The sequence below is a fragment of the Chionomys nivalis genome, chromosome 8 (assembly GCF_950005125.1).
Source record: "Chionomys nivalis chromosome 8, mChiNiv1.1, whole genome shotgun sequence".
In the NCBI taxonomy this organism is placed as follows: domain Eukaryota; kingdom Metazoa; phylum Chordata; class Mammalia; order Rodentia; family Cricetidae; genus Chionomys; species Chionomys nivalis.
In genome coordinates this window covers 51321987-51340625 of record NC_080093.1, presented here as the reverse complement: position 1 = coordinate 51340625, position 18639 = coordinate 51321987, and the positions used below count along the sequence as shown (strand labels likewise).

The 18639-nt window shown below is 54.1% G+C and overlaps 1 protein-coding gene across 3 annotated transcripts; it reads right to left on the bottom strand.

The window, feature by feature from the left end:
- Positions 1 to 667: 667 nt before the first annotated feature.
- Positions 668 to 18130, bottom strand: Aldh3b1 (aldehyde dehydrogenase 3 family member B1). 3 transcript variants are annotated; one of them, XM_057778352.1, is made up of 10 exons: positions 18045 to 18130; positions 11647 to 11809; positions 9458 to 9568; positions 9239 to 9359; positions 8951 to 9036; positions 6861 to 6942; positions 4424 to 4810; positions 3860 to 4026; positions 2388 to 2487; positions 668 to 1264 (listed from the first exon to the last, which is right to left on the bottom strand). In XM_057778352.1, exons 2-10 carry the CDS (start codon positions 11806 to 11808, stop codon positions 1074 to 1076), a joined length of 1407 nt encoding a protein of 468 aa, XP_057634335.1. In that variant the 5' UTR covers position 11809; positions 18045 to 18130; the 3' UTR covers positions 668 to 1073. The 3 variants fall into 3 exon arrangements, with proteins under 3 accessions (XP_057634335.1, XP_057634334.1, XP_057634336.1); XM_057778351.1 differs by lacking the exon at positions 18045 to 18130 and adding an exon at positions 17016 to 17077; XM_057778353.1 differs by lacking the exon at positions 18045 to 18130 and adding an exon at positions 13099 to 13157.
- Between the last annotated feature and the right edge of the window lie 509 nt (positions 18131 to 18639).

The window sequence follows — 18639 nt, the reverse complement described above, 5'->3', positions numbered from 1 at the left end:
TTTCCTGCTGTGGCCCGATTGGTCTGTGGTGCGGCTGCGAAGGAGGGCCCAGAATTAACTTTTCTATGATTGGCTGACGGGAACAGGCGCTTGAAGTTTTGTAGGGAGCTGCCATATTGTATCGGCGAGGTCAATACGCGGACTTCCGAGCTGCTGAAGGCGGGACTTCCTGGGCGTGGTTGGGGACTTTCATTTCCCGGTGGGCGGAGCAGGGCGGTGTGGCTCATTTGAATACTGTAATGGTGGCGACCTCTTCTCTGACCTAAGCGCTTTAGCCACAAGGCTTCATCGGGTCCTCGTAACAGCCGCGGGTAGCAGGACTTTCCTAAACCTGCCCCTGTGACTAGAGAGCCATGAGGCAGTCTGCATGTCTTGTTTGGAGTGGTCAGGGAAGGCTCCCTTTAGGAGTCCTGCGGGCCAGGAAGGACATGTTGACTTGGTCAAACCGGGCCGCGAGAGGAGACAGGATGTCAACATTTGGGGTTTTAGTAGTTGAGTGTCTGGAAACGCCATTCTATGGAGCATGGGGCTGATGTTGGTGGGATGTTTTACTTCTGAGTAGAATGGAGTAGATGGGGGTATCATGTGCAGAACTGAGGGGAGGGGAGTCCTTGAGGGAGGGATCCTTAGCCTTAACCTGGAGGCAACACCTCCCTCCAAAAAGAGACAAGACACCTGTAGCTTGGGGTCAGCCCTCCTGCTTTAATACTCCCCGCGACTGGAGGCTGCTTCATCCCCATTGTGCCGGTAGGCTCCGAGGCTCCGCGGACCTAGACATGCCTGATCACAGGATATGGCCTATGCCATGTACCACTGCTTCCCTGCAACACTACCCACAAGAAGGTGGGTAGTTCAGAAGTGCCCGTTCCTCCCTAATGCCATGGGTAGCACTGGAGGAGACAGGCCACACCCCTTCTCACATCCACCCATAGCCTGTCCCAATCAGAACAATCAGAGGTCCTAAAGGGAAGCCCCAGAGGGAGGGCGGCTGAGCCAACTGCTCTGCCACCTGGCCCTAGCAGGCCACTTCCCCAGCAGCTGTGTCCCAGGGAGGCCCTGTGGCTCCAGTGCCCTCACAGCAGTGTGCAGCTGCAGCTTCTCTCCTCCATGGCCATCAGGAGCACCCTCAGGTTTCGGCTGGAGTAGGGCGGGTAACGAAGGTCATTGATTTTCTCCATCCCAGGGCTGCGCAGCAGACAGGCACGCTGGTTGGAAAAGGTGTCGAAGGAGAACTTGCCGTGGTACCTGCCCATCCCGCTCGATCCTGTGGACAGCATGGAACATGGGGTTTAGGTCCTTAAAGGCCAGCTAAGAGGACATCGCAGACTCTGTTCTAACGGGTGGGCTATCTGAGCCTCTTTCCCCATCTGTTCAGTGGACTGATCGCAAGACATTACGGATAGAAGGCTGAACTCCGAGCCTGCCACCAGACCAGTATGCCAGGTTTTGATCTGGAACAGGCAAACTGAGGTCAAGGGCATGAATTCTCGAGCCCGACTGCCCAAAGTTAAATCCGAGCCCTGTCCTAAACAGGTATGTCACATGGGCAAGTGATTGCCTCAGACTCCTCCTGTGACAGTGGCACCCTCCTCCTAGGGTTGTGGTAGACATCTTCAAACCTGTGTAGTTCTTAGTGTCTAGGAAGAGAGAAGGACTCAGCCCAGAAAGTCCAGGGGACATGGCCTGGATGGAGTTGGGAAGAATAGAGCTGGCTTGTTGGAAGAGTAAAGCCAGAGGAATGTAGAGTGAGCTAGATAGAGTGTGGGTGGGGGAAAAAGGGGGTAGAGAGGGCTGTGGCTTGGGGACAACTTAGTGTTGAAGGTGGGTAACATGTCAATAACCCACAACAGACTAAGGGAGGGGAATGGGAGCAGGGCTCCAGGGCAGACCTGGACAGGCCAGACCATGCTGTCATTCCAGTACTGATTATGACCAGGACACTTTGAGTGAGAAAGTAGACCCAAAGAAGTAACTGCCAGGACCACATGCTTTTTGGCTTGCTGGGATAAGCTGTGAAGTTTACAGTTGTGTGCGTAGCGGGGGACATCTCCACATCCCAGGCCTCCAGGAAGCAGAGAGGCCCAGAGCTGGGGTCGCAGGAACTGTGAAGGCTGAGGGAGCATCATCTGACCCTACCATGGAGGTGAAGGCACCAGGACTGAGTGTGTGGATGGGTGGGCTATGAAAAAGCCAAAACCTGACGGTTCCACCACAGACTGTAGGGAGGTGGGAGGCAGGCTAGGTGGGCACAGTCTGTGGAGGGGGCTTCCTCTCGTGTCCGCTACCCTGAGAGTGAGCCACACGTCCTGTAGTCAGGGTGCTCGAGCAGCAGAGTGAGGATGCAACCGTGGATCAGCCCAGGAGGGCAGAGGGCTGCTGCCACCTACCTACTCCTCCGAAAGGAAGGCTGGACAGGGTTAAGTGCATGAAGCCATCGTTCCCGCAGAAGCCCCCGCTGCTAGTCCGGGCCAGGACTTGTTTGATCACCTGGGAGAGAAAGAGGAACTTGCTTAGTACATCTGGCTGTACCTTGTTTCAATAGGGACTGAGGTCCAGGGTGGGGCTAATGGAACATACCCACAGACTCCACCCGGGGACACGTTCTCTGTGTGTCCACCTTTGTGCAACCCTGGCACAAAGGAGAAGTCATAAGACCTGGCATCATCTGGGAAAGGTAGAGTGGGCACAAGAGGTAGCTGCTGAGTCTTGTGGTGACAGTTTTCATGAGAGAGAAGGGAGGGACTTTGTGGGACGAGTTTGGGCCGCTAAGGCCAGGTTTGGACTCAGCAGCCTGAGATTGGCCTTGCCTGACTTCCTTGAAGGGTTTTCCTGCAGTCTGCAGGTCTGAGAAGGCTCGAGCGAAAGGAGACAGGTTTGTCCTACTTAATTTCATGTTATTCAGTGATGCCAGCTCTGAGATGGGCTTTGTCTGGTGAAGTGGGTCCCACAGGGTGCAGCATTGCCTCAGCCTGACCTCATTACTGATGGTTGTGAGCCATCATGTGGTTCCTGGGAATTGAACTCAGGACCTTTGGAAGAGCAGGCAATGCTCTTAACTGCTGAGCCATCTCTCCAGCCTGGGTTTTTGTTTTTAATTTATTACATTTTATTTATAGTGTGTTTATGTGTACTAGTCTCAGCTCGTGATGGTTTTGTGGGAGAAAACCATATGGGAGTCTGTTCTTCTACCACAGGATTCTTGGAGATTGGACATCTTTACTGACTGAGCTATCTCACAGATTCCCTTAATTGGTCAGTTTGTTGTTTGTTTTAATCTTTAGAGATTTGTTTATTTTATGTGTATGTTTTGCCTGTATGCATGTATGTGTACCACGTATGTGCTTGGTGATTGAGGAAACAATAAAAGGGCATCAGATCCCTGGGATCTGCGACTGGAGTTATGGGTCATTGCAAACCAGCAGGTGGTGCTAGGAGCCAAATCTGGGTCCTCTGCAAGAGCACCAAGTGCTCTTAACTACTGAGCCATCTCTCCAACCTAATTTGGTTAAGTTTTGTCTCATGTGCAAGAAGCATTAGATTTGTTTCCCCAGGATCAAATATAACCAGGTGTCAGTGCACGCATTTATGGTCCTAACACTCAGGGGTGGAGTCAGAAGGATCAGGTTCAATCCTGGACTACATAGTTTAAAGCTAGCCTAGGCTACATGAGGCCCTATCTCAAAAAATTGTCTGTGATGTCATCCAGGAGAGTTCGGCCCCAGGTAGGGTTTGACTTCTGGGAAGGAGGGCAGGGGCAAAGCCAAGAGGCCACCATGCCTGAAGTCCTGTAACTACCCAGAGGGGCGTGTTCCCTCTGTTCCCTCCCACACCCCAGCTCACTACTGGTACTTCATCCCACCTGGCTTCTCTTAGAGAAGGCGTACAGCGCGAGTGGCTTCTCCCGCCGGTTGATGAAATCAATGGCCTCATCCAGGCTCCTCACAGTCACCACAGGCAGGATGGGCCCAAAGATCTCCTCCTGCATCACAGGTTCCATCTCCTGCACGTCCACTAACACTGTGGGTGCTGCAATACAAGGGGCAGCTCAGCCTCACCCATGGGCAAGACGTGTCCAGCAAGAGGGGCTCCAATTAAGGGCAGAGCCTGTTCTCCAAACAGGGCAGACCCAGGGTCTAACTCCCTAGGACCTCACACTTGGGGTCTCGAGTCTCACAGAACAAGAAAAGCTAGAACAGAAGCTTAAGCCATACTCTGAACCTCTCTAGTGGGGTCATAGCCCAGTGGACCCAGAGCTGGGGAGTCACAGGCTCAAAGTCACAGTGATGGGGTGCTGTGAACTGGGCACCCAGGATTGGGTACTCAGGCCAGGCTCGAGAGGTAGGGCAGAGGATTCAGACACAGTCTGAGACCTGTAGTCCAGCGTGGAAAGGTCTTGGCCCAGGTTGGGAAGAGAGGGACTCACCAATGTAGAGATCGCTCTCATTGCTCTGGCCACCAATGACCACGCGGCCACAGCCCAGCAAGCCCTGGAGCCGCTTGAAATGTTTCTGGTTGATGATTCTGCCCAGGCTGGGGGAGGTCTGTGGGTTGTCTCCATAGAAACGTGTGATGGCATTCTGCAGGGCAGGTACCAGCCGCTCCTGCATCTCCTGGCTACACAGGATGTAATCAGGGGCCACACAGGTCTGTCCAGCATTGAAGTAGCGGAACCAGGCCACGCGGTTGGCCACAGTCTGGGGGTCGCAGTCATTGTCCACATAGCAGGGGTTCTTACCCCCCAGCTCCAGGGTGATGGGCGTCAGGTGTTTGGCGGCGGCAGCCATCACGATCTTGCCTACATAAGCGTTCCCTGGGTACATAGAAAGGGCCTAGAGTGGCTCATTAGTCAATTGGCTAAGTGGGTGGCCTCACCTGGATCCCTGCACAGGGGCTCCAAAGGAAGAATTTGTCCTGCACTTCCAACAGTGACTGGGACTCCATGAGCCTATTCCAGGTCTGTGCTCCTACCTGTGTCTGCTTCTGTCCCTGGCCCACCTTACAGCTTATTCTCCAGCCTGTCAAAGTACAAGGCATCTCTCCATCTCCTGAAACCTCTGATGTCCTCTGCATGTCCTCTAAGGCCACAGCCCAGTTCAGCCTGACTGATGCTCAGTTCCTCCTCTCTGTCTCACATTCTTCTTCCCAGAGTTCCTGGTCTGCAGGCTCCTCCCCAAGTCCTGCCCCCATCTGCTCATCCTCCAGGCCGTACTGGCCCTTGCCTGCAGCACAGTAATTCTTCCAGTCCTTGTTTGCTCTCTGCTCTCCTTAGTTCAAACACTGCAGTGGCTCCTGGCAATGGGGACGCTTGCTTGTGATCCCGGTGCTCAGAAAGCTGAGCTAGAAGAGTACCTCAGGTTCAGTGCCAGCCTGGGCTACACTGAGATCCTGTTTCAAACAGTGGCTCTGATGGTACAGTTCTGTAATTCCTGCACTTGGGAGGTAGAGGCAAACGTGTCAGGAATTCCAGGCCACCCTCAGCTACGTAGTGAGTCTGAGGCCAGCCTGGGTTACATGAGACCTTGTCTGGAAAAAACCAAGCCAAACCCAAATAAGAGTGACAACCCAAGGGCTGAAAGTATCAGTGGTAGGGCATCTGCCTGTCACGAATGAAGTTTGGGGTTTCATTCCCAGCACCTTACACACTGATAAAAGACTCCAGAATCTCAGCACTCAGGAGGCAGAGGCAGGCAGATCTCTGTGAGTCCGGGGCCAGCCTGGTCTACAGAGCGAGTTCCAGGATTTTCAGGGCTACACAGAGAAACCCTGTCTCCACAAACAAAACAAAAAGAAGCCAGAACATACAGCCTCTGACATACAGTCTGTGTACTCAACAGAGACACACTGGTTTTGGGAGGAGGGGCTGATGTTCTTCCTAAGGACTGTAGCTATGGTAATGGATAGACTCTGATATTCTTCCTAAGGACTGTAGGCTAGTCATGGAAAGACTCTGTCTTCTATGCAGACTGTGTTTTGGATTGCCTTAGCTGTACAGATGAGAACAGACTGGATCGGTCATGGGCCTTGCAGCGAGATCTCAGCCAGGTCTGTTGGGACCTCCCTTGAAAATTGGCCTTGGGCTTTGCCTTGCCTCTGCACTGGCCGTGAGAACCTCACCTAAGGGCCACCATGACTGAGGGCGTAGAGGTTACTTTGACGGTACTCCCCTGCCTCCTTCCTTGCCTACTAAGACTGTTACCAATGGTTTTTCCCCACAGGGAAAACCAATCCACCTTTGCTTCAGCAGTTTTCCCTGTCCCCAGCTAGGCCTTTCCTAGGCTTGAGGCAAGGTCTAGAGGGAAGTTCAAAGCCCACCTCTCACTTGCTCTAACCCCCTGCACGTCAGAAGCCAGCCAGCTTTTGCTCAGGCCCTGGAAGCACGCCCACTACCTCCTCTTCCTTTTCTATCTTCCAGAAACTGTATCATGGACCCTTGAAGCAAGCTGTCTGGGACTGGGGACATGCTAGTATAATGGCAGGTGACCTCTGAGAGCTAGCAGCACTAAGAGCTTGGGTGCAGATCCTATCCTGGCCAGCAGGGCAACCCTGGGTTGGACACTGCTGCCCTTCAGCACCCCGAGGCAGCCTCTCACCTGTTGTCAGAGCTGAAGGGAGGTCGGGGGGGGGGGTCTGCTCTCAGGGCTAAAGGGAGGTCAGAGGGTCTGCTCTCAGGGCTGAAGCGAAGTTATGGGGTCTGCTCTTAGGGCTGAAGGGAGAGCATGGGGTCTGCTGATAGGGCCTGGTGTAGTAGGAGCTTGGCCTGGGCAGACTTTTGGCTCAAGGTTGAGGTTGGTTGGTGGTTGTAGATATGAGCATCTGTCTTCCCTAAGGGTCTGGAGGCTGGATCCACCCCCGAACCTTACCTGTGAAGAAGATATAGTCGAACCTGTGTTCCAGCAGCTGCCCAGTTTCCTGAGGCCCACCCAGCACCACAGCAAAGCAGCTCTGTAGGGGGCGGGGCAGACAGAAGTCCTCAGACCCAGCTTCCAAGTTCAGGGGTGGTCCAGCCTGCCTGGAGCCCGCCCACTTTACTTCATCCAGACTTGGATAACCCTTCCTGAGAACTTCTTGGGGCTGAGCAAGAATGAAGCTAGGGCCAGCAATAGGGCCCCAGGGGACAGACTGCCCTGGCTAAATCCTAGAAGGGAGACTGAAGTGGGGCATAGTAATGTAGCCAAGGCCATGCCACTCAGAAGGGGTCCCCAAACCAAGGGCAGAGACTCATTCCTGTAGCTCAGCTCTCAGGAAGCTGAGGTAGGAGGAGCACTATGAGTTTGAGGCTAGCTTTGGCTACAGAGTGAGACCCTGTCCCCCCCCAAAAAAAAAAAATTAGAAGAGACAAAGACTGGAGAAGCTACTCAGCAGGCAAAGTGCTTGCTGTACAAGCATGAGGACCGGAGTTCGAGCCTGAGCACCCACTGGAAAGCCAGGCGTGATGGCAGGCATGTAATTCCAGCACGGAGCAGTGGAGAAAGACAGATCCCAGAGACTCACTGGCCAACTAGTCTAGCCAAATTCTCCATTCCAGGAACCAGTGAGAGCCCTTGTGTCAAAACGCGGGGTGAACATTTAAAGAAACACCAGAGGTTGAGCCTGGCCTCCTCTTACACAGAAGCATGCTGTGGGAGTTAGCCAGTGGTCTCTTATTTCTTGCATCTTTTGGAAGTCGCTTGATTGCACATCTTGTTTACTCAAGTAATATTATTTCCCTTCTCAGGTCTTTGATGTGATTGAAGACTAGATACTCAGTTACTTTCCTCTCATGACTTAGCTAAGACATTTTTTTTTTAAATATTTATTTATTTATTATGTATACAATATTCTGTCTGTGTGTATGCCTGCAGGCCATAAGAGGGCACCAGACCGCATTACAGATGGTTGTGAGCCACCATGTGGTTGCTGGGAATTGAACTCAGGACCTTTGGAAGAGCAGGCAATGCTCTTAACCGCTGAGCCATTTCTCCAGCCCGCTAAGACATTTTTAATATAAGACTTAGACCCCTTAGGATAGGATAACTATTGAAACGTTTAGCATATGTTTCTTGTTTGATGTTGTTCATGCTGACTATTTCTAATTTTTTTGATATTTATTGAGCTCTACATTTTTCTCTGCTCCCCTCCCTGCCTCTCCCCTCCCATCTTCAACCCTCCCCCAAAGTCCCCATGCTCCCAATTTACTCAGGAGATCTTGTCTTTTTCTACTTTCTACTTCCCATGTGGATTAGATCTATGTAAGTTTCTCTTAGTGTCCTCATTGTTGTCTAATAATTCTAATTTTTATGTATGTTTTTGCCTCTTCTTTTCCCTGGACAATATTATATTTGTTCTGTATTACTTAGAACGCTCTTATTTAGACAAAAGGAGGAGGTGCTGTGGGAACTCAGCCAATAACCTTTACGATACTGGCCCACTTTGGGCACAGTCTCATGTACTATAAATACAGACATGCGTGGGGCCTCTTTGCTGCTGGTTTCAGTTCTAGTTCCCAGCAGAGGACTGCATATCGCTACCCTTTCTGTGAGTTTATCCCCAAATAAATAAGCCTTTTTTTTTTTTTTTTTGGTTTTTTTTTTGTTTTGTTTTGTTTTGTTTTTTTGTTTTTCGAGACAGGGTTTCTCTGTAGCCCTGGAGCCTGTCCTGGAACTCCCTTTGTAGACCAGGCTGGCCTCGAACTCACAGAGATCCGCCTGCCTCTGCCTCCCAAGTGCTGGGATTAAAGGCATGCGCCACCACTGCCCGGCCTAAAGAAGCCTTTGTTATACTCCATTCCGGGCTAATGTGGAACTCTTTTTTACACCACCATAAACATACATGCGCACACATACACATGAGCAAGCACACCCCCCTCAAATTCACTCCCCCACACTGAAGGCCCTCCTGAGGTTGGGACGTGTCCCCTGCCTTACCCCCACCGGGAGCTGCCCAGTCTTAGGCCTCCACTATCCTTGGTTACCTGGTCCAGGTAGTGGGGCAGGACCTCAGCCAGGATCTTCTCAATGGCCTTGCTGGTCTCCGAGGGCTTGAGAACCACACAGTTTCCTGCAGTCAGCACAGAGGGAAGACTCGGAGAGGGCAGCCATGCAGGGTGTGTGCTGGCCACACTAGCTCTCAAAGAATCAGAAGTGATGGACAGACCCACTGCCTGGGATCAGGGTGCCAGCTCCCCTGCCTTCCTTTTATGGTTTCCTAGGTAGCCCCGTGTTCTCCAGTGACTAGGGCTGTGGGAAGGTGGGGGTCTCACCTGCAGCAATGGCCCCCACCAGCGGCATAAGAGTCAGGTTCAAGGGGTAGTTCCAGGGTGCGATGATGAGCACCACGCCGAGGGGCTCCTTCCGGATGAAGGCTGAGTCCAGCTGTGTGGCCTGGGCCAGGGAGAGCAGTGAGGCTCTGTAGAACCACACTGTGGGAGCAAACAGTTCCCAAAGCTCAACCGCCGTCCTGTCCCCGTCCCCCAGCTTACCAGATTCTTGGACACTTTCTCATCCTTCATCCAAGACCTCAGGTTCCGGAGGGCCAGGTCCACCTCAGCCTGGCTGATGGCGATCTCAGATACTTCTGACTCAAAAGTTGACTACAGAAGAGAGTGAGAGTCAGGGCTGTCCTAAAGCAGCAAAGAGCTGGAGAGTGGGGAGGTACAGCTTCCTTCCCAAAGGTGCTACATCTCTTTATCCTTCATTTATTCACTCACTCATTCACGTGCTTCAGGGAGCCATGGGCACCTGGAGGCAGAATACAGTGGGAAGAGAGCCTAGCAGGTTCAGAGGCCCTGTGCTGGCTGGGGCTTGCTCTGCTTCTGCTTAGAGAGAGGGGCACAAGGCATGATTCTGCTCGGTCAATGGTCTTTTTCCCACAGCCCAGGGGGACAGTACCTAGTGCTCAGGGGAGAAGAAAACAAAAATCAATGGGATGGGCTGGAGGTGGGACTCAGTCAGTAGAGAGCTTGCCTAACAAACACAAAACTCTGGGTTCCATCCCCAGCAACACGTAGACTGGGCACGATGGCATACACCTAGCCCTGAGGAGGCAGAAGCAGGAGGGTCAAGAGTTCAAGGTCATTCTCGGCTTCATAATAAGGTTGAGATCCCATCTCAGAAAAGTCAGGACCATGCTCTTGCGTTCTGCAAACTTTGCACTCTGCCCCGGACAGGAGGGACCCAGGCTTCAGGGTCAGGGATGCCAGAGCCAGGATGAATTGTGGCCATTGAAATACAAGTTCTCTTGGAGAGCAGCAGAAGACAAAGGCCTGCAGAGGTGGTTCAAAGTGCCAGGAAGACCATACAAGGGGCTATGCCATGCAAAGCCAGGTGGGTGTTCTGAGCCACCCAACCCCACTGTACTTCCAGTAGCTAAGCCTGGTTCAGGTGACGTTCAGCCACACACCACTCACAGCAAGCCTGGCATTTCCTGAGGTCCCTATCGAGGTTTGTGGGGTGGGGTCTTTAAAAATCAGTCTGCACACAGTGGGCACGGTGATGTCAGGAGAGCTTCTTCCTCAGGCCCTGCTTTTCATGACTGTGTGTCTCTGGGCAAGAAACTGCCTTCACTGCACCCTCCCCTGGGGATAGCTGGGTGTGACTGTCCAGCAGGAGGAGTGCTTGGGCTCAGATGAGAGTCTGACCACTGGGCAGGCACCATGGGCCAAGGGTTGAAACAGTGAGTAGTCTGACTGGATCAGAGGGAGGCACCAGGTTGAATTTTCTGGGCCACTGCCTCCTTTCTAAGGTCCAGGTTTATGGAATCGAATACCACAGCAGAGGTGGAACCTGAGCTGAAGGGGAAAGGTCAGGTCCCCAGGGTGCTGGGCGGGGCTGGTGAGAGTCAGTCCCAGGAGCACCCATCAGACTGGAGGAGCCACCAGGGTAACAGCAGGGATAATGAGGAGAGGAACTCACTGGGACAGATCTGTTGGGCAGCCATCTCGGGACTGGAAGACCCGGCATGGCTGCTACTGGATTTGGGAGGACACCCCAGAACCTCCAGAGTACAGAGGCTGTGATGTCCACAGTGCCAAGTGAGACCCAAGTCCTTCAGGGCGTGGTCCACTTCCTCAGGCCTTCTCGCCCATATCTCTCTGTCTCTCACTCTCTCCAGCCCTCTGGTCTCTGCAGTTCCTCAGTTTACAGACACATTAAGCTCTTCTGCCTCAGGCAGGACCTTTGCTTATGCTGCTGGGCCTCTTCCTCTGTGTGCAGCTCTTTCTCCCTGCTTCCTCTCTCTGTTCCAAGGCCTCTCCTCAGAAAAACCTACATTGACCCCCCCACACATATAAACCAGCACCACCCTCTGACCCCTGACTTAACACTGTGATGTCTGCACCTCACATGTTACCAGATCACATGCCATATTGTCTCCACCCCTTCCCCGGCAGAGGTCAGCTCTGGAGACACAGGCCCTTTGCTCTCTGCGTGTTCCTAGAACCTGTCCTGGCACCAGTACCAAGCACATACCAAGTCTCCCATAAGTAGCTGCAGAGTAGATAGGGGACAGATGGACGGGGGCCACCAGTCAGCTGTGGTTCATGACAGGAGCTGGGGTTCCACGGGCTTTCAGCTCCTCTTCATGGGGGATGTGGCTGAGCTGTGTCCCTTATCCTGGCTGTACCACCGGGGTCATGCACACCCCTACCCCACTGTCCCTCCTCCATGCTACCTTGCCTAGGTCCTGGGCCAGAGCCTCCTGCAGCTGCTGTTTGTTGTCTCGAAGGAAGCGGCCCAGGCCTTGCAGCTGTGCAGCCCGGAACTCCGCTGGCCGCGTCTGCCCGCTGTTGAAGGCCTCCCGCAGCTGCCTCAGTGTGTCCTCAAACGAATCCATCCTGCAGGACAGTTCAGTGTGAATCGCGTGGCTTGGACCACCCCCACCTTGGTGACCTTCTCCAGCCCCTGTCCAGCACCAGTGACTCACAGATTCTCCCCAGGGCCTCCCTGGGACAACTCCACTGGTGACAAGAGTGGCCTTTGAGACACAGAGGCGTGCCTCCCTCTGCCTGGTGGACTATAGGAAGCTACAGGACAGGGTATTGGTAAGACTGGGCAGGGGAGTAGGCTCTGGGTTCCACTGAAGTTAGCGCTGACGCAAGGTCCCTGCTCTAGTGCCCTCCGAGGGGCTACACTCCCCCACCTCCCCACCTGGCCTGCGTAGAGTGAACAGGAATGGGAGACAGTGAGGGACACCACTGCAGTCACCCAGCTCAGAAGCACTGCACAAGAGGAGCCAGGCTGGCTGGTGGCAGCTCAGAGACCTGGATTGACCTTGGGCACACTCTCAGCCCCCTTGGCACAAAGGGAAAAGTGGCTTGGGCTTCCCAGAGCTCCTTCTGCTCACCTCAGCCACGATGCCAACTGGACCACAAGAGAAGGGGAGGGTAGGGAGGAGTGCCAGGTGGGCTGATGGGCCATCACCAGCCGGGACTGGCAGACAGGAAAGGGGCCTGATATTCCCCTGGGCTCATGCCTGTTTACATGAGCCTCATCAGAGGAGCGCTGTGACGCATTTGCTGCTTGGCCTGGTACCAAGGACCGGTTGGGGACCCTTTCCTCTTTCCCTGTGACTTCAGGTCTCAGTGTAACTGAAACCCACTCCAGTGCTCTTCATCGCTCTCACCGTGCCCCCCTGGGTTTGTGCTTTAAAAAATTTTTTTTTTGGCATGTGCCTCTGTATGTGATGTACATGCGTGTATGTATGTGTGTTCCCAAGTCCATAGAGGCCCAAGGCTAATGCTGGGTCCTCAAAATTCTCCACCTTATTATTAAGTCAGAGTCTCTCATCTGAACCCCGAGTTCACAGATAAGACCAATCTAGGGCTGGAGTTGTGAACTCAGCAGTTAAGGACAGACTCTTCTAGAGGACCTGAATTCAAATCCCAGCACCCACATCAGGTGGCCCATGCCACCTGCGACTTTAATCCCAGGGGATCTGACACCTTTGGTCTCGGCAAGTACCTGCACTCACTCCCACAGACACATAATAAAACACAAAGCTTTGAAGGGGAACTAGAGTAGCCAGACAGTCGGCTCTGGGGATCTAGTCTCTCTGCCTCTGGGCTACGGAGTTCCCAGCAGCTGTCACACCACCAGTGTTTGTGTGGGCGCTGGGCATCTGTACCGGCAAAAACTTCATCTGCTGAGTCATCTCTCCAGACTCGGGTGTTTTGTTTGTTTTCTTGGTTCAGTGTGAGGCAGGTTGCCTTGACACACACTCAGTAGCTATGACAGCCTTGAACTTCAGGTCCTCCTGTTTGTGTCTCCTAAATGCTGCGATCATAGGCACACAGCACCATGTCTGTCTTAGCTGCCAGGTTTTGTGAAGATGAAACCTTGCGGTCTGCTGCTGGGCCCAGGTGGGCCCAGTGCTTTGCTCCTGTCAGGAAGCTGTCCTCCGGAGGCCTTCGTGGGAGCAGTGATCTGGGGCGATGAGCCACCTCAGTGGCTGCGCCGAGGGTCCATTGCTGACCCTTCAGGCCTCCTGCTCCAACAGAGACAGCACCATCCTCCACCCCTACCCCCAGAGTGTCATCAGAGTATCCTGGGGCTCTCCTACTATCGAGAGATCTGAAACAAAGCCTCTTCTGTCCTGCCTCAGTTTCCTTGCTGTTACAGAAGATGAAAGCCTGGTTTGCTTTAAGATCTGAGCACAAGGCAGCTGCCGTTGTTCCCGGAAGGCAGAGGAAGGCCAGTAGCCCGTGAGTCACCAGCAGAACAGGGAGGACATTCTGTGGTCAAAGCTCTTGCTGTGCAAGCAAGAGGACCAGAGTTCAGATTCCCAGGCCCAGGTAAAGGACAGTGCGCATGCACGTGAGCTCCCCACAGCCCCAACCTCCCTCGGAAAGCAGACAGGACAAGCCTCAGATTGGCAAGCTCTGGGTTTGACTGAGAGACCCTACCTCAAAGAGAATAAAAGTGGGAAGCTATGGGGAAATCTCAGGCCTCTTTACATATACATACAAACACATGTGCATCCCCCAGACAGTGAACACACACACGTGAACGCACATAACCCTGAGAAAAGAAAAAGAAATCACGCCACCAACAGTCGCTTCCTGCCCCCTGCTCATTGGAGGCTCTTCAGCGCCCACAAAAATGTCAAGCATGCCTACCTAACACTGGCTTGTGGGCAAGGGAGCTCTGTGGGTGGGCTCTATACGGAACATTCCAGAAGTGCTCCTGGCAACGCTGATGCTAACTCACCATGGCAGCAGGATACACACCTCTCCTGCAGGGCTGCCCACCGGGCCCACAATGCCTTCTCAAGGTTGGTCACTGTGGACTGAAACCTGACAGTGTGCCCACCAAAAGGGCTAGAAAGCCAGGTTGGGCCTGATGGAGCAGAGAAGCCAAGGCCATCTGCCACCTGGGATCAGGTGGTCTTAGACTAAGACATCACAAGGCAAGTGGAAGTCCCAGTGGACAGACACTGGGGGATTCCTGTCTAGCTCCACTGGACTGCACCCCATCCTCCCTCTCTAGTACATTCCATCCTGGGTAAGACCATAAGGATGTCCGCCCTGACTCCTTTAGACACACAACAAGGGGACCGTTCTTCACCCCACTGAAGGAGACGAAGACCAGAGCACAGGACAAGGAGCTAGCCTGAGGATGCCCAGCTCCTTGACATTGGAAAACTTCGGCCCAGAGGCACAGAAGGCTGACTGCTCCAGTCACCCCATTCCTGGAGGATGATAACAGGACAGCCTGGAGTGCAGAGAGGAACACACAGTCCTTGGGAGGAGGCAACACTTGTGAGCTGCGGGTTCAGGACCAGAAAGAGAAGAGCCCTGTGAGCGTGAAAAGCCAGTCCGCTGGTGTCTCTGTCCCTCAGTCCCGTCATTCCTAACAATCCCCACTATGTTGTCCTGTCCAAGCCCAGAGCTCAGCTGCTTAGATCCAGGGCTGGTGAGCCCGGGGGTTTCCCTGAGGATGGTGTGGGAGTTTCTGTGTCTGTGTTTTCCAGGGGCTTGAGTAGGACCATGAGCCTAGGGATCCCTCTAAAAGCAATAATCAGCCTGATATGATAAACCACGCCTCCATCCCAGCAGTAGCAAGGTGATCACTATGATTTCTAGCAAATTCCATATAAACCAAGGTTTCATTATGAAACTGTGTCCAAAAATATATGGGTAAGGGAACTTGCTATGCTAGCCGGACGGCCTGAGTTTTCTCTCTTGAACCCACACAAAAGTGGAAGGAGAGAACCAGCTTCTAAAGTTGTCCTCTGACCTCCACATGCATGCCATGGGATGCACCCCCACACACATCATAAATGCTTTTAAAATCGTACAGAAATGCTGGGCGGTGGTGGCGCACGCCTTTAATCCCAGCACTCGGGAGGCGGATCTCTGTGCGTTTGAGGCCAGCCTGGTCTGTGGAGAGAATTCCAGGACAGCTAAAGCTACTACGCAGTGAAACCCAGTCTCAAAAACAAACAAACAAACAATAAATAAATAATTTAAAAATTACTGAACAGGGGCTGGAGATGTCGCTCTGTTGGTGGGGTGTTTGTCTAGCGTGCAGGAGGGACTGAATCTGATCCCTTGGGAAGTGTAGGCAGAAAGGTCAGAGTTCAGGGTCATCCTTGGCTACGGAGTGAGCTTGAGACCAGCCTGGGCTACGTGAGACTCTGCCCACACAAGCACAAACAAACCGATACTGGCTACGGTAGGCGGGGCCAGCATGGGCACTTGCTGTGGCTGGGCTGCAGGGTGAGCCTGGAAACTAGAGAAAATGGAAGAGGACTGAGAATGCGGGCCTGCACCCCTTCACCCGGGGATGAGAATGCGGGCCTGCACCCCTTCACCTGGGGGATGAGCCGACAGGCAAGGGCTCATCTGATGGTCCCTGCTCTCGCCTACCCCACTGGGCTCCTGTGCGGGAAAGCTCAGTCCTGTCCCACATCCTTCCTGCCTCAGTTTCCCCAACTACACCACAAACCTCCATGGTCAGGGCTCAGTGGTCTAGCACAAATTCCAGCAGCTTGACTGGCTAGCGGCCCTCGGGCAGGTCTGTTGGGCGCTTTGGCTCACTCTTTAGCAAAATGGGTCAGTTCTTGGTGCCACCTGTAAGCTCGCTGTTGGGGAAACTCAAAGGCAGAGGTTTAGAAAGGCTTGGTCCGGGCATGGCCCCCAGAAGCTCTTAGCCATGATGGCTGCGATGGGTGATAGATAGCACCAGGGGGCTGGGACAGGAGGACTCCAGGATAAGGACCAAAGGAAACCTTAATCTAGTGTGGGATTCTGGAGGCGGGGGATCTTGGTGGCAGTGAAGGAAGGTGTGGCCTCAGGGCTCAGAGACCTTCACCAGTACTGCCAGAGGTGGGGGCACTAGGTCAGGCTGAGAGACCCCCAGGCCCTGAAACTGAAGGGGCCTTGGCTCTAATCTCCTATGTGTGGCTTTGCCCCTGGTCTCCAGGAGATCGTCCAGAGCTTTGGGCTGCAGTGTCTCCTATGCAAGATCCCTGGGGAGCTGGGACCAAGACGTTCCTGGGCCTGGAGACTGACCCTGCCCTCTCATAGATAAGCATCCCTGGAACCACAAGGTCCCACCCCAGGCACAGCAGGTCCTGCCTCCCTTTCACTGGGCTCTGCTGAGTTTATTGTTGAGGAGTCTTTCCTAAGGTCCTTGGAGCGTCCCCAACTACCAGGCTTGCATGGTAGCTAGTGCCCTGGAAACGGTGCCCGAATGGACCTTCAGGGGTCGGAGGCCATGCTTTCTCCTGTGGCAGCCATGTCCCTCCTCCCCCTCACAGAATGAGTCCCCCAGGAGGAGAAGGGCAGGGGAGTGCAGTGCAGATTCAGGAGGCCAGCTGGGCCCTGTACTCTGAGTTCCTCAGACCTCCCCCTCAGTCTCTTCCTTCCCTTTTCTCTCCAGGCTGCAAGCAGATGAGGCCTGAAAGACACAAGCTGCCTGTGTGAGAAACGGCCAGTTTCCAGACAAGATAGGGCTCCCAGCACCCCAGAGTAGCTGGGCTAGATCCCAGCCAGGACAGATCAGTAACAGCTCCGCTCCCATCTCCCTGGGATACAGTACCTGAGGCCTCACCAAGCTGCCCTTCTGCCTTCCTGGCTGTCCAGCCCTGCCTGCGCCCTGCCTTTACACAGCAAGGTTCAACAATGCCTGCCCCTGGGGCGGGGCCGTCCTGGCCCAGTGCCTGACCTTGGCTCCAAGCCTGGTGGAAGCTGCTAGCTGGGATTTTACCACAATATCTGTCTCATAGAGGCCCGGAGACTCTCTCAGACCACAGAAAAGAAGGCAGGGCCCAGAGAAGGGTGGCTTTAATTCAGGGTCACATGCTGTTCTGAGCTTTGAGGGGAACAGAGGGGAGGCTGAGGGGTGGGAGGGAAGGCAGAGGTGAGCATGTTCTCACCACTAGGAGGAGAGCCTGAGAATTTCAGTGTGAAGGTGCTGCCCTTGACATCCCAGCCTGGAATATCAAGAAAGGCTGAACACTGCCTCCCAGCCTTGTCTACTCTGAGTCTCGGTTTCCCAGAGTGCAGAGTCAGTCTCAAGACTAGGCCCTCTCTCTGCCAGCGGTGCCCCAGGCCTCTGCCTATCTGTGACCCTCCAGCTACCTCCAACTGCAGCCGGCTCACAAAGGCATCACCCTCAAACCTCACATTTTACAATGAGAAAATGGGGCCCTGGAGGGGATGGGCCTTGGCCACATAGGATATGCAAGGCAGGGTTCCAACTGTAAAACTGGGGATGCATCTCCTCTGCCTGCCACCCTCAGGACAGCCGTCAGGATACTGTGTACTGCTGAGGTGGCCCCTGGGGTCCTGCTCCTCTGCAGGTGCAGAGCTGTGCCTGGCTCCACCCCAGGGACCTCTGTAGGAGCCTGCACAAAGAGGGGACGATCCTGAGCAGCTGCTGGGGCAGACAGGCTGGCGGCTGGGTTACGTGTGAGAAAAAGACACCCTTTGTACCTCTGCCCAGGCCACCAAGCAATCTTTACCCGCAGGTGCCCCGGGCCAGCCTGGAGGCCGCTGGCCAGAGCCTCTGTGCCAACCTTGCACCTAGGAGATGCTCCTCACCACCTCACCCAGCTCCCCAACCTACCTGGGAGGGCAAGGGAGGCCCACAGGCCCACGCCCCGCTGCCAACCCTACAGGAGTCAGCTAAGCTGGCATAGGTGTAGGGCCGAGGGGCACTGAGGGCCCTGTCTTCTGCGTGGGATGGAGCCCCCAGCCGCCGCTTGTCACGTGGATCAGCATGTGACAGCCCTGCTGTGCACTGTCTGGAACTGAGCCAGACAGACGCACAGGCAGAGCGGGTGTCATGTAAGGCTGAGCTGGGGCTGAGCCTGTAGCTTTCAGCCAGAAATAAGGCCCAGAGAGGGTCAGCCACTGGTCTGAGGCCACACAGCAAATGAGGGGCTCGTCTGGGAAAGATCCTAGTAAGCAGGAGAGGTATTGAATTCTCAGCACCTCCTTCCTAGCCAGAGGGCTGCTGGGGCTTCCCTGGGTTCAGGGATTAAATTTGTCTCAATTTAGGAACAGCCTCAGATGAGGCCCACAGGAAGCCCAAATTTCTAGGACAAGGTACCTGAGGTGGCAGTTCCTGTGCAGAGGCCTGGGGCACAACTGAACCTCTGTCAGCCCTGAGAAGACAGCCTCCAGTGAAGAAACACCTAGATCAGATCATACTCGCCCGC